The 16,299-nt window shown below is 27.3% G+C and overlaps 1 protein-coding gene across 3 annotated transcripts; it reads right to left on the bottom strand.

Annotated features, from left to right (window-relative positions):
- On the bottom strand, positions 1-8,039 carry LOC113846522 (probable protein phosphatase 2C 60). Of its 3 annotated transcripts, none has more exons than XM_027474906.1 (11): positions 7,769-8,036; positions 6,840-6,958; positions 5,881-5,944; positions 4,679-4,787; positions 3,985-4,138; positions 3,601-3,726; positions 2,985-3,108; positions 2,543-2,619; positions 2,304-2,356; positions 1,566-1,620; positions 1-265 (listed from the first exon to the last, which is right to left on the bottom strand). In XM_027474906.1, exons 2-11 carry the CDS (start codon positions 6,954-6,956, stop codon positions 62-64), a joined length of 1,083 nt encoding a protein of 360 aa, XP_027330707.1. In that variant the 5' UTR covers positions 6,957-6,958; positions 7,769-8,036; the 3' UTR covers positions 1-61. The 3 variants fall into 3 exon arrangements, with proteins under 3 accessions (XP_027330707.1, XP_027330708.1, XP_027330706.1); XM_027474905.1 differs by having other exon boundaries at positions 62-265; positions 7,870-8,039; XM_027474907.1 differs by lacking the exons at positions 5,881-5,944; positions 6,840-6,958; positions 7,769-8,036 and adding an exon at positions 4,890-5,223 and having other exon boundaries at positions 4,679-4,841.
- Between the last annotated feature and the right edge of the window lie 8,260 nt (positions 8,040-16,299).

Below are 16,299 nucleotides of genomic sequence, written 5' to 3'. Positions count from 1 at the left end.
ATGCATCATAACCATTGATCACACTATACAAAAAGGGTGTACTGTTGCTGCCCAAAACCTACTAACTTTCACTTCTCTCTAGTCTTTGTTCAGATGCAGCTTGTTCATTTGAAGAGGAATGCTCTTGTGAAGGTGCACTGGATTGGATCAGTTTTTTGAACTGCACCAAGATCATGGTCATGTTATCACATCCATCACCAACAGCAATTGTTGGTGCCAAACATCGATCAAGTACTCTTTCACAAACTGCAGAAAGTTTCGTTTCCTTGGAGATAAAAATAGCATCATGTCATAACATGTGTTTCCCAGATCAGCCAAACCACTTGAAACAATAACTTGGATCATTAACCAAGTAGACACACCACATGAACAGAAAACTCTAGTCCAAAATACTAACCTACAGACTGATCCAAACCAGAACCAACATAGCAAAATTAAACAGTAAGCAACTCAACAATGGAAAGCAAATTATATGTATTATTATGAATTAATGCATAGATATGATACCTGTATTGGATACATATCATACGTTCACATACAATTATATGACTATTCTTAAAATGTATGGATATAATATGTGCAGGATATGTATGAAAATTCATAAAACATAGTAAATATATAATTGCAATTAACATACTTATTTCACATTACCAAAAACAAAATAAAAATTATAAATCATTATCATCATAACTCATGGCTTTTTGCTTATAAACAGGAATAGCATCAATCTCATTCCCTTATTGAGCATCATCCATGAAGAAGATAGCTTCACTTTTTGGTTCATCAAGAAAATGTTTCTATTATTTTATCTTTTACATGTTTCTATGTCTTTTATTTGACTATTAGATTTTCATAACTTTTTATAAAGGCTTGGATACTTCATAGATACATGTTGGTAAAGTATCCAAGAGTATCAATACCGGATAAGTATCTAAGACAGATGCGTGAAGCAAATGCATGTGTTGGTGCTTTTGGTTATCCATTCCCTCAAAGCTTGGCTCTCCTTCAAAGAGCTATTGATCTCCATCCGAAACAAACATAATGACTTTCAGAAAAGGATACCCAACTCCACATATAGTTTTGGTGGTGAGACAACATTTGAACATTTCGGAAGCAGAAAGATCAATTTGCAATTTTAAACAAAATAATATATTTGACCTGTTGTATGAGTCACTAATCATAAATCAGAATCATCTATTAAAAAATTCTTATAGCTGATGTTATCATTAACAGTCTACTAGTACAGCACATGAAAGGTGGTGTACGTTACTTAGACTTTGCCAATATGCTAGTGTTCTAAGTGAAAAGGCAATGGCTACCGGCAAGTAGAAAAGTAAATTATGCGACAGAACATTACTCTATCCCCAGTTTGAAATGAAAGAGCAGCTAATTCTCTCTCACTATTACACGTATAAGCACAAATTCTTATCCATGACAATGCCAACTACCGAGAACTGCATTATGTACCATCAATAAGTATAATCTATGATCAATAAACAATAACAGAGATTATTAATTGAATACTCCACCACTTTTTTAGGAAAATTTTATAACTTAAAACTCACCAAGAGTAGTTGTTGACGCACAAAATCTACCAATTGTTGGCTTGACAGGCAATCCCTGAAAAAGAGCCAGTTAGAAAGAAATAAATAATTCACTCAACAATTTTAAATACATGATATCCCCATTACCCATGACCAGTTGACCACAATATATATTAATGGTTTTTCTATCGTGTGGGGCAAACAATAAGAAATCAATAAATAATAATTTTTTATTGAAAATTGCAACATTTAATGTTATCAATGTATTGAATCATGTGATATCCTGCAATTTTCAATAAAATTTTACTATATGTATATTTTTATTATGTGCCCTTGGGTACACATTAGAAAACTAGGTAGTGTGGAGGGACCAACTGACCTATGTGTTAACAACATTTTAGTGAACTAGCACTGACCTTTACAAAGTCCTCTAGTAAGATACACAGACTTCCCATCTCATGGTATGTCTTGCTAGAAAAAAAATTACAGTGTGTGTATGCATTATAATTTAAAATATGGTAGTTCTATGTAATATCTTAAATTAGAGACGATTTTTTTATAAACCTTTTGTTAGTATAATTTCCTCATATAGGCATGAAACAAGAAGCCTTTGCCATGCTACAAAAAGGTGCATAGTATTATATGTTTAATGTGCCAAAAATAAAAAATCACATCAATTGTTACATCTTAATGCAAATGACTGATATCTTCCATATACATGGTAACATTCAGAACTAAAATGGGGATATATAAGCATACCATATGCCATCACAAGCTAGCACTATAAATTCATCTTCATCACAAAGGTCAACCTGTGATAAAATGTCAAAAACAAAATTATCAGTCATAATTAAAATTTGAAAACATACAATGGTAGTAAATACTGAGACTCTTAAGCAAGCATTTTATTATTGATTCAACCATATTGCAATTGGGAAACACTGATAGATCTATTCTATGTATCACAACGTAAGCAGAGTTGAAAGGAACAAACTTACGATGTTTATGTCTGGATTGGCTGTCACAATTTGTTTCTCAGCGGAAAGAAATTTATTCTGCTTAAATTCCATGTCACCTGCAGAATATTGAAACATATTGAATGGAAACTACACTCAAAATCCCTAATAAATGCATTTTTACAAAGAAATTAGTGCTCAAAGAAACAAATATACATATTTGAAATCTTCAATTATCCAACTTGAAACCAACCCACATTCAGAGTAACCTCATCTAGCCTTTGTAAAGAAAAAAATAAATCATACAAAATAACAACATAGAAATTTGCCTTCATTTTTGGTGCAGTTAATAAATTTATCGTGTTAAAAAATTCATATGCCTGATTGACGGTGCAGATGCCCTGGCCACCCACTTGAGTTGAAATTAGAAAAAAAGATGCTTAAACATTTGTAAAAGCTCATTTACTTGGTAGTAGGTCTGTACCTATAGCTCTTGCAAGGTTTAAACTCCCATTAACTCGTCCTGCATGAATAAAACCACCAGCTTTTACGATTCTTTCCTTCTCAATTTCAAGATCAGGTTTATGGTCTCTAGACAAATCATATGCCTGTAGAAATAAGCTATAGTCAAAAAATTATATGTATAAATATTATACACAAGATCTGTTATTTTGAACTAAATATAGATATAGTCTACCAAAGAGACATACAATAACTACAACCGAGTCTTACTCTTATACCACTAGGTAGGGTCGACTACATGGATTACATGCCATTGAGTTTGATCAAAAATTAAATTTTCAGAAATTTAGTTAATCAAAAAGTCTCTTTTAATAACTTCGTTTGAAGTTCTTTTAGATCTCCTTCAACCTTTTTTTAGTCTACCAAAGAGACATAATGTCAAAATTTTTCTATGTATTTAAACAAGTTTGCTCAGTAAATTGAACCAGTCAAATCAAGAGACAAGCGTTGTTTCCCAATGGTCAGTCATGAATCATAAATTAGATGAATAAAAATAAAAATTGAGCAATTAGTGTAAGTAAATGTCTGTCCTAGCATTCAAAATAATGAAAATCCAAGAAAGTCCAATTCAAAGTTACCTGACCCTTCCTAGATATTACACAGCGGGAGTCACCAGCATTTGCAACAAAAAGTTGATTGTTTCTAATAATTGCAACACAGGCAGTGCTTCCTGAAGTTGGTCCAGCAAAATTAGAATGAGGACCCTGCTTCAATATATAAGATCATATTACAGAATGACAACAAAAAGAAACCAGAACAGAAAAAGGGGGTGTAAAGAAAATTGTAATTTCACACACAGAGATAACCAGCATATTTGGAGAAACAAAACCCTATAATTGATGGACATGAATCATGATTACTTAAAAAGCCATATGCCAGGTGCCAACAGACCAAGGATTTCCCATGAAAACTATGATGTTGAAAGGTATAAGTTAAAAAGATCCTTCAAATGCCATGCCTACCTCCTCAAAGGGCCAACCATCACCTTGGTCCTTACCATCACTGCTTCGTGGAGACCAAATCAACCCTTCTACTATCCCATTAAACTTTTTTACCTTATCACCCAAAACTGCTAATTCCCTCCATCCCCTTTGACCACGCATCATGTCATCCATTCTGCAATACAAAATTGCTAGTTCATTACACTTTTTTATTTTTTTTTCTTCTGGTGTTTTGGCTGAGGGGGAGGAAGCAATGAATGAATGAGGAATTAGTGATAGTGATCACTTTTTCATCTATGATATCAATTTGACTGCGAGATAAATGATGCAATGCCAATACCATACTTCATATGTGTACTTCAATTCAGTAATTTTAATGAAACAATAAATTCAAATACATGCTAACCATGATCAATAGCTAACAGGTGGGCTAGAACTACAGAAAGATAATAATCTTCAAGGGGCTATTGAGCAAGACACTGGTTACTACACCCCTTTTCTTTTTGTGTGAATAATTACCCTCATTTGCATATTAAAGAAACATGTACTACAAAAATATAATAGCGACTTAGAAAGCTGAAAATTTAGCTGACTATCCAAATGGAAGTTCTAGACTTTAAATAGTGCAAACATAAAACAGACTTCGACCGCTATAGTCTAAATACATGCAGGGGATCCATCTTCAGCAATTAAACACGGGCACTCTTGTTCTAACCTGAAAAATGCTTGCTGAAGAGAGGTTCCTACATCTCCAGCTACATATGCTTCACTCTTGAGCACCTGCTGGTGAAGATACTTGGCACAAAACTTTGCAACCACCTTACCTGAAAATTTTGGAGTTATTTGAGCATCCATAACATATTGTTGATAACAAAGTTCTAGATAATTTTTGGTAATAATCTTCTCTTTCCTTGGCAGCGGCAGACATATATACACCCCTAATTAAAACCTTAAGGCAACACATAGAGGAGCATTGAGATACACAAGCTGCACAATTTCTACCAGATAACGATCTGGCAGATGAATCGACAGCTATTTGTTTGAAAAGATAAATTGAAAAACCAATTAACAGTAGATGGAATCTTGCAGGGTATAATCTTAGTCAAGGTACAGAGTTGCACTAAATATCCAATGGTCTAGGCCTTCACCCAGGTTTCACAAGTTTTAGAATTAGTTTGGATAAACTTCTCAACAAGCACTTCTAAAAGAATAAAATAAAAGGAATTGTGAATCAAATTTCTCCCATAAGTTAAAATAACTTATGCATCTCAGCTTATGGAGATATTAGATGAGAGAGTTTCTCAAAAAATTGAGGTGCATAAGTTAGTTTTGACTTACAAGAGAGCTTTGCTTCCTTTTATCTCCATTCTTTTATTTTCTTTTGATACAAGTTCTTGTTGAGAAGTTTATTCAAATAGTCTCCCAGTCCGCTTACCCAAATAAGAGTAAAATAGTAAATTATCAAGAAATAACTTTAAATTGTGCTTCAAATATTGAAATTATAGATGATAAGAAATTAGTAAACCCAAGAAAAGGTTAACTAGATGATATCTAAGGGAAAAATTAAGAAACTCATCTGAAAAAAGAAAACAGGAAATTGTTCAATTAGGCAAAATGATTTTTGCAAAGTGACTCGCTTGTGAATAGTCTTAGAAATTTGAGATCATTACTGCTTTGTTTTTCTTTCTTTTAAGGGATTTTTTGTACTTTCCTTTAATTTTTTGTTTTAGTATCTCAATCATATCCTAGTTATCTATTTTTAATTATAAGAATTGGGGGAGTAGCAGGGAAAGATATTATTTAAAAGAGGAAAATGACACATCAAGTCATTTTAACATGTATAGAGGACATCTGTAATAAAGTAGTAAAACTGACTTTTATCACCCTTCCAAATACTCAAACTTGTTCAAATCTTACCTCCATGACCATCATAAACACCAAAAAAGGAAGTTGATGCATCCAGATCAAGATGTGCAGCATGCTAGCAAAAGAAAAGACAGTGAAAAAACAGATTAGCATATTAATGGTTTAATTAACTAATAGCAATCTAAGCAATGAAAATACAATGAAATTAGTTGCAAAGCACTCAATTAAAAGCATATTTAATGGACAAAGTTATCACAGAAAACACAATTCACCGGGCTCATAAATTCAGTTTCTCTAAACATAAGATAAGATTACATATTCTAATCCCCTAATAACATCACCATCTTCCAACCAATGCATTGAGCAAAGCTCAACTATGCAGCACACAAAACAACAGTGTAATTCAAATACAGTACAGGTCATAAGAATTTATTGGAAACAGTCCCAAGCAGAGTGCTCAAAATATTGAGGGAAACTTGCAGTTTTCTTGTAGAATTGGATAACATGTATTTATCTGTTTCTACAACTCTGCCACAATAGTGATGTGCATCAGCCCTAAAAAAAGCTCATAATCCCCACTGTGAATTGCGTATTAAAGGTATAAGATAAGAAAAACACATTCACTCTCACTCATATCAGAAATAAATACTAGCAAGACATAAATGCAAGGGGAAGCAAGTCCCTCCCTTCTACATATCAAACAAATCATTTCCTGAGAATTAATTCAGCATGATGACCAAGCTTGGATGGACCTGCTCATGCATAAATCAGTGTTATTAAAATTATTTGCCAATCCATTAAACATACAAACATTATAACAAATTGGAAACAGAAGCGATCCTGATGCAAAAAATTCTATTCCTTGATGCAACTAGAGAAGAAATATGGATGTAGTCTAAGAGAGTAAAACAGTGTTCATAATCAGAGTTTTTTAACCTTATTACTTATGACTGAGTTTAAGCATTCAAAAATAGTAAGATTTAATTGAAAAAACAAAAGTGATTACTCACTGCATCTTCCATTGTCAAACGCCAACCTTGCATAGATGATAAGCCATATCTAAGATGGTCATTTTCAGCATCTTCAGAAAACTTTCCAGTTTTGGGAGTGCTGAGATTTGTTCCCATTCCTATTTGAATAAAACAAATAAGTATTAGTTTTATTTCTTTAAGCATGGAACTAAAGAAACTTATACCAAAACAAGTAAAAGAAAAGAAAAGAAATATGGATATCATTTGATAATAATTCTTACAAATATGCTACGCAACTTTAAATGCTGCATAAACCAAAAAAAAAAAAAAAAGTTATATCATGATGCTAAAACACAAAGTTAATAGATTTTTAATAAAGAAAACACCAATCTAACGTGTCCATTAAAATTAAGAATCTTCTATTTTCAAAACAAAAGTAAAAAGAAGTAACAAAATGTTGAAGTGCAAGGCACAGTTAATTGGGGAGAAAATGAAGCATAATTTTTGCAATTCAATGCATGCAAATCTTAGTTGATTAGAGAGATAACGATAAGGGAATAATTTTCACATGGAACCAGAAAGCAGACTCCATCATAGAAAAGGTCATCTAAACTCTTTCTATTTTTTTACTTTTTCCTTTTCTCATTGACAGAGTTGGAAAACACTAACATTGAATACAAATGATCTAAAACCATGCAACACAAAGATGGAACAAAAATTTTCAATACAAAATAAATACAAAGACACAGATCAAACTGATTGAAGAGGAGGAAGTATAAAATGGAACCATGATATTATAGAATACGCGCACACAAAAATTGAATTTTTTTTTTATTTCTTAATTCAGCATAGCAATAATATCCATAATCAAGGAAGACCCAGATAATAATATGAGTAGTAAATGATTAATAAGAGTTCACAACTCATAGTTCTGTACATTCTAACTTGAAAGTGGAAAAGAAACTCACTGTGAACCAACAATTCAGATTCTTTTTTCTTTTTTTTTTGGGTTTTTACTTTTGAGAAGTGCAAGAATGGAATGAATAATGGTGAGATTGAAGACGGGTACCTAGTATGAAGAAAAGTATATGGATTGATTTTGGACTTTGGTGAGAAAGGAAATAGAAACAGTGGAAGGGACAACCACTATTGATAAGTGGGAATAAAAAAAAGAAAAAAGGAGAAGACTTTGTGGCACAGAATGAAATTGTTTGTTGTGTTCAGAGCCTGTAAATGTGTCAGACACTGTTTGCTATCCACAACTACATTTTCGTACACATTCTTGTCATGCCACTCCCTTCAGACACGCACTCTTTATCTCTCTCATCCTTATGAATTATGATTAAGACATTTTATTAGGACAGGGATACCATGTCTTATGGTATATAATTTGTTATTTTTAATATAAAAAATAAAAGATGATAAAATTTTATTAAAAATATAATTTTAATGTTATTGTACAATTTTTTAATATGTGAAATCTTGTAATTTTTATAAAAATTTATTATATTTCAATTTTTATTGTGTGCTCTTAATATATTTTTTAAAAAATTGTTTATTATTTTTATAGTATTATGACTTTTTATAAGGGAATTTGATAAGTAATAATGTGAAAATTTGACATGATCACTGTGGTGTCTCCTCTGATTTTGCCTTCATTTCTTATTTTGCTCAATTTTTTTTTTCTAAACAAATTTTCTTTCAGCTATTTCCATACTTAGAAGTGTATAACGCATTTTTAAAGCTAATATTTTATTTATTTTATTTGTTTAAAATATGTTAATATTAAATTTTAGAATCAATTTAGCTATTTTAAAATAATAATATTTTGATAAAAAAATTATATTTATTATATTAAAAATATAAGCATTATAAATAATTTTTTAAATAAAAATTTATTATTTTATATATTTAAAATTAGGCCTAAGAACTAATATTATTAAACTTGTTTAAAATACTATTGTATATAGTGTTTATACTGATTTTTTTAAGTTATCTCTATTATTTTATCATTTTTATTTTTTGTTATTTTATATTTATGAACTAATTTAACATCAAGTTTCATTAAATATTTTAAATTTAATAAGATAATTAGTCAAATTTTTAGCTATTTTTTAAAATTTATTTAATTTTTAAATAATTTATTGGATAATTTTAAAGTTTAACAAAAAAAAGATAGTGTTCTTGAAACTAGACTCACACAATAAGCAAACAAACAACCATTTGCTAAAAGTTCTAATTTACGAATAAAAGACCATATATATATATATATATTTTTGGCTTAGGAAAACTAGCCATTTGCTTACTATATGTCACAATATCTAAACACATTTTATTATGAATAGAATATAAATATAAACATAAATGTGAATATAATAAAAAAATGAATTTTATTAAAAAAGATAACTAAATTTAATATTCGACTATATTTCAGACAAAATAATTACTTATAAAAGATATTTATGAAGAATAAAAATTGATACAATCTCTTGATGTATATAAATGAATTGGTGTATTTAAAAGAAAAAAATAAATATAATAGCAAAAAAAAGAAATAAACAAATAAATAAAAAGAAGAGTATAATATATATTAATAGAGAGGGAACATAAAATAAGTAAATATGATAAGATTTATTTTTAAAAAAATCCCCCCAATTACTCAAAGTGAGGAGAAATGGAGAGGGATAAAATTGGCACATGTTTTTTGTTTGTTTAATTTTATTGTTAATGTTTATTAATATAATATATCTTCAAAATTTTCTGTGATCTGAGAAATAATTAAAAATTTAAATTATTAATTACAAAGCCATAACAGTAGGATAAGTAAATGAACTAATAACTCTAACTAATAATTAAGGGGACATTTTATCTATCATACCATAGTTTAAGAAAATGACTATTTATATTGAATGGATTAAATTTTCTTTTATTTCTTTTTACTTTCTTAGGTATATAACTTGTAACTTTAAACACAAATAAAATGACAGTCATACTGTTATTTTAAGTAAAGTCCATCTTTCTTTAAACTATTGTTAAGGCTTGATGTCTTTAGTATTTTGTGATCTAAGTGGTTAACCTACAGTGATTGTTTATTTTTTATTTTTAAACCATGTTTATTAGAAAAAAATATATTTTGTTTATTTATAAACGAATGATTCATTTATCTAACAGAAAATTTTGTATTTAAAATTATAAACAATAATTAATCTTAAGTTATTTACACGACACTTTATGATGTTAATGTTATACTTTTTTATATAATCGTAATATGTGTGTATAATATTTAATTAATAATGTAAATTATATTTACCTATCATTTCAAGATAAATGATTGATAATAAATTATATAATTTAAGTTTATATTAAAAGATAGAAATAATTATATAAAATGTTACATGTATATAATTTAGTATTTTAAATAATAAAATTATATTGTATGTAAATATTAGTAAACTAAAAATAAAAAACATTTATTCAAATAACAACTTGTGGAAAACAAGAATCATCTCCTAAATGTAAAGTTTTTCTTAAAAAACTTAACATAATAATTAACTTTACTTTGAGTGTCCTTATTCTTTTTACATGTTATGACTCCTCCAAATTTCTCATACTAGGAGCAAAACATAAATTATTATGTTTCGAATGATAAAACATCCATACTTTAACAAAATTTTCACGTATCCTTGATGCATGAGTTTCAATAAAGTTATTTCACCCTTCACTAAGAACATAATACTTATCTGTCCATTTTTTTAACTTCATCGAGAACACTTTACCATTCATATCATAGGCACTAACTAATATTACTTCTACAACATTTTCATCATTCTTCAATATTGGCAAGAAAGATTCTTCAACGTGTTTCTTGTTGAGTAATAGTCAATTTTGAATTGCTCTTACGTCATTAGGTGTTAGCTTCTTTTCAAAAGTATTACTACCGTCAACAATATAGGCATAGAGACTATAAAGTAGTGACAAATCTACCCCAGTAAGAAATTGTGTTGATGATAATCCCTCACGATTCATTATATGACAATGGAGGCTTGGAGGTCGTAACCAACCTATATGATTGGAAAATTGTGTTGATAATGACCATTCACTATTTTCTTGAATTCTTCTGCGTTTTCTCTCAAAACTAGTGACAGATCTAGAAACCATTCAAAGGAGGCCGAAAGAAAATAAATTTAATAATAATAATACCATATATTGAATACAAGTTAAATATAATGTACCTTTTTCTTTAAGTCGTGCACATCGTTTCTTCATGTCATAAAATTTGTCAATAATGAAATCAATATCAAACTTCTTAGCAATCCTTCTCTCAATGTATGTAATCAAACAATTAGTAAGAAATTCATTTTTCATCTTGTTTTTAAGTCTGTTTTTCACAATGCTCATAGATAAAAATGGTCTCTCAATAGTAGTCGTTGAAACTAGAAGAGTCAATACCAAGCGAATTAAACGATCACCAGAGGATAACACAAATTTTTTCTTGTTTTTACCAATCCTTGACATAATTCAGAAATTGTTGATAGATTTTTCAATTCAGAATGAAAAGAAACATCAAGTTCATAATGTTAGGCTTGTATTTTAAGATGCATCTTTTCTTGCTTAGTGAAATTAGAAGGATAAAACTTTGTCGCCAATTCATAGATCTTGTCTGCATTGAATGATTTGTAAAGATCTTTTGGATCTAAAGTTGAGCTCAAAGTAAGCAAATCTACCATATTGTCATAATATCTACTATTAAGGTCCTGCAACTATGTATCAATAGTAGCAATGAACATATTAACTCTATAATGGTGCTCAATTGTAATTTGTCAATATTTTTACGAGCTCGACCTTTTTTGGGAATGTAGAAGTCTCAGGGACATTAATTTCATGATTTTCACAAAATGACATGGCTTCTTTAAAAAGCTTTTCCCAACTTGACTCCCTCGTTCTTTGGATCAAAGTTTTAGTAGAGAAGCCAAAGACATTGCATTCAATATGTCTTGTCTCTTACATTGCAAAGCTTGACAAAGATCATCAGTAACTTCCAAGATATCTCTCATAAGATGTAATAGAAAAATAAACTCAAAAGATGTGAGAATATCATAAGTACTGTTAGCATCACCACGAAGGAAATAATTACCTTCTTTTGTAGCTCTTTGAAGAACTTCACATATAGCATCATACATCTGCAGTAAACTCTGAGCTAAACTTAAATGAGATCTCCACCATGTATTTCCAGCTCTTTTTAAAGTGTTTCTTTGATTAAGTCCACTACCTATCTATATATCATTACTAGTAACCAAATTTGCAACAATTGTTGCTTGAACTACTTGTAATTGATCATGTCGCTTAGGAGAAGCAATCATAATATTCACAATCAATGTTAAATTTGAAAAAAATTGATGAACATGACTAACTTCTCTAGCAGCCGCAACTAGTGCTAATTGCAATCGATGAGCAAGACAATGAACATAATATGCATAATGACATTCTTTCAAGAACAAAGATTGTAACACATTCCATTCACCACGCATGTTACTAGCTCCATCATACCCTTGACTACGAAGACTTTGAATATCAAGACAATAACGAGAAAGAACACTTGAAATTTCATTTTTCAATGTCAAAGAAGAAGTGTCTGAAACATGAACAAGATCAAAAAATCTCTCTTGAACAACCCATCTTTATCCACAAATCTCAAAACTATGGCCATTTGTTCTCTATTTGATTCATCCCTGGATTCATCAATGATAAGACAAAATTTAGAATCACCAATCTCTCACGTATGGTAGCACGTATCTTTCTAGCAAAAATATACAATATTTCTTTCTGAATACTAGTTGATATATATTGAGCATTTCCAAGACAACATTAGTCACACTAGGATTATAAGAAGCCAAAAGCTTTACAAGCTCAACAAAGTTCCCTCTATTCAATGAGTTGATACTTTCATCATTACCTCTAAAAGCACATGCTTGAAATGTGAGCCACCTAACAGCATCAATGGAAGCCTTAAGCCTTAAATGATTGTTTGCAATAATTTCAGCACTCTGCCTATTGAATACTTTTTGAATATGTTGAGCTTGGTCCATTAAATCATCACAAAATGTCAGACACTTTTTATGCAATGAATTAGGACTAACTCCTTCATGACATATGAATGCACAATTCTTTCCATCGTTGACTTTTTTCCAATTTCTAAATCCTACTTCAATAAAAGCATTTCTTCCATCATTTCGGTTACCATGATTATTATTGAATAAGTAGCAAGGTAAACAAAATGCAACATGTTTAAGAGGTGAATATTCTAACCAATTAGGAAACTTTTTAAATCAAGAAGGCTAAAAGTGTCGATGATGCTTTCCCTCACCAGAAGCTGAAAAATTCATATTTGTAGGTTGATATGGTCTTGCTTTTATATAAGCTCGTTAAATCTTGTCACGTTGGTCAATTGAATATTGCCAAATTGAATGTCGTTTGCCTGGATCTTTCTCTAAAAGAGAAATACCAACTTCTTCTTATGTGCTAGGTACTTGAGATTGATGTTGTTCAATGGTTGCTATTTATGTGATTGATGGAAGAGCAGAAAAGTTAGCTTAAGGACACTCATCAACTTTTCTTTTGAAATATGCTTCAATTGTTGATTTTTTACTCATAATTTTAAATAACTTATTATTAGAAGTTTAACAAAAAAATAAAAATAAAAATGGAGTGTTCTTAAACTAGACCCACACAGAAGCATTTCAATTTGAGTAAAACAATGATAAATATTATAACAAAAAAAAAGGAAAAAAGACGCAAGTCTAAAATCAAGTAAATAAAATAATTAGTATCGTAATTATGTCAAACTATTTAAAATTATAAAAGAAACATCCGAAAAAATCTATAAAAATTTTATAAAAAATGTTTATAATATTTATATTTTTTAATTTAATTTTAAATATTTTTAAACATAATTTTTTCCAATGTGTTTTAAATTTTTAATAAATTTTATTAATTAAATACATAATTAAACTATTTAGTTAAATATATTTGAAATATTAAATACTACTCTTACTTTATATATATATATATATATATATATATATATATATAATATAATATAATATGTTATCAGTGATTGATTATTTATACTATAATTTAAATAAAATAATGTTGAATAAAGACATAACTGCATATTTTAAATATCATATTTGTTAAAATAACGTAATAGTTCTCAAAAAATAATTTTGAAAATTAAAAAAAATTAAAACAGAAAAATAAATGTAAATTTATATAAACTATTAATAAAATAAATATTTATTAAGTAATATTATTAAAACATCAATAAAATAATTAAAAATTAATGTATTCTTGTTAATTAAGATAAAGTTTAATTAAGAGATCAGCTAAATTAAAAAATAAGGAGATTTTGAAATATTTATTATCTATTTAAAAGATAGTACAAATATGCTATCTAATGATAATAAAACTTAGTTAAAGATTTTCAGTTTATGTATTTAAATTTTTTTTTTTGAAAAAGATACTCTATTTGTAAATGTAGGATTTGTAAGAAAAAAATTTAATATTTATAAAATAAATTAATAAAATAAAATATTTAATAATGTAATATGAAAATAAAAGTATAGTAAGTGAGTGGCATTAAAAGAATTTAAAATTTATTATATTAAATTTTTAGAGTATGAACTATAAACATAATGGTATTTAAAAAAATTGATTTATTGTATTTTATATTATTACGATTTTTTTACAAGGAAAGTTTAATAAACTGATATAAGAATTCTATATTTGTCTAGTTTTATTTTTAGTTTTTATCTTTCTGTTAACTTTTTTGCTAAACAAATGTTCTAACAAATATTTTCCTATCTGAAAGGTGTTTAACAATTTATTTTAGCTAATATTTAATTTATTTTATGAGTTTAAAAATATGTTAATATTATTTTTCAGAATATTTTAGGTATTTAAAATAAATTTTTTATAAAATTTTATATTTATTATATTAAAATATAAGTATTATAAATAATTTTTAAAATAAAATATATTTAATTTATATATTTAAAATTAAACATAAGAACTAATATTAATAAACTTGTTTAAAATCCTATTATATACGGTGTTTATAGCGATAATTTTTAAAATTTATTGTTATGTTTACTTCATTTATACTATTTTATCATAATTTTCTTTTTTTTTTATGATTTTATACGTCTGAACTAATTTAACATCTTGTTTTCTTAAATTTTTTAATTGAATAAAATAATTAGTCAAATTTTTTACTATTTTTTCAACTTTTACTTAATTTTAAATAACTTATTAGATAATTTAGAAGTTTAACAAAAAAAACTGGAGTGTTCTTAAACTAGACCCCCACAGAAACATTTGAATTTGATTAAAACAATGATAAAAATTATAAGAATAAAAAAGAAGACGCAAGTCTAATATCAAATAAATAAAATAATTAATATTATAATAATGTCAAACTATTTAAAATTATAAAAGAAATGTCCAAAAAATCTACAAAAAATTTATAAAAATATTTATATTTTTAAGTTATTTTTAAATATTTTAACATAATTTATTCAATATATTTTAAACTTTTTAGTAAATTTTTTAATTGAAATTTGTTATAAATTTTCAAGCATAAATTTTATTAAATAAGTACACAACTAAAATATTTACTTAAATATATCTAAAATATTAAACACTACTCTCTCTCTCTCTCTATATATATATATATATATATATATATATATATATATATTATTGGTGATTGATTGTTTATATCATAATTTAAATAAAGTAATGTTCAATAAAGACATGATTGCATATTTTAAATATCATATTTATTAAGGTATCGTAATAATCCTAAAAAAAAAATTAAAATTTAAAAATATTGTAAAAACAGAAAAATTAAATGTAAATTTATATAAACTATTAATAAAATAGAAATACTTATTAAATAATATTATCAAAGCATCAATAAAATAATTAAAAATTAATATGTTTTTGTTAATTAAGATAAAATTCAATTAAGAGATCAGTTAAATTAAAAATTTAAATTAATTTTTATATTTTATTTATTTTTTGAAATATCTGTACAATACTAATTAGTTTATTTTAAGTGTCAAATTAAGATTCATAACCATATAATTAGGTTAATAGATACAATAATACATTTTTTATTTCACATACTCAACTTTTATTTTATGTGTGTTTTTAAACTACACAATTCCAGTCTTTTAATTAAATTTTAATTCTTAGAAAGACTATTTACATTTAAATTTAATCCTGCTACCTAAAATATAATTACTTCATATAAATAATTCTTATTCTGTCATGACAAAAAAATAAAATAAAATTATGCCAATACTCATAAAAATATTAATTAAAAAATTTATTAATTTTATTAATATATTTTATTATTGTATTTGGTGTATTTATTCATTATTTTTTAAATCGGTGACAAGTTTCCCTATAAAAAAAATGTAAAATAAGACATTTAATC

The sequence above is a fragment of the Abrus precatorius genome, unplaced genomic scaffold (genome assembly GCF_003935025.1).
Source record: "Abrus precatorius isolate BTA unplaced genomic scaffold, Abrus_2018 Scaffold8, whole genome shotgun sequence".
Lineage (NCBI taxonomy): Eukaryota > Viridiplantae > Streptophyta > Magnoliopsida > Fabales > Fabaceae > Abrus > Abrus precatorius.
The sequence above is the reverse complement of the archived record's forward strand: the minus strand, read 5'-3'. Positions and strand labels throughout refer to the sequence as shown.

Bases quoted from the DNA above. Each gene is read 5' to 3' on its own strand.
- LOC113846522 (XM_027474905.1), bottom strand. From the start codon at position 6,956: ATGGGAACAAATCTCAGCACTCCCAAAACTGGAAAGTTTTCTGAAGAT. The intron at 5,945-6,839 runs GTGAGTAATCAC...TTCTTTTGCTAG, and splicing joins GTTTGACAATGGAAGATGCA to CATGCTGCACATCTTGATCT. The intron at 266-1,565 runs GTGAGTTTTAAG...TTTATCTCCAAG, and splicing joins TGCGTCAACAACTACTCTTG to GAAACGAAACTTTCTGCAGT.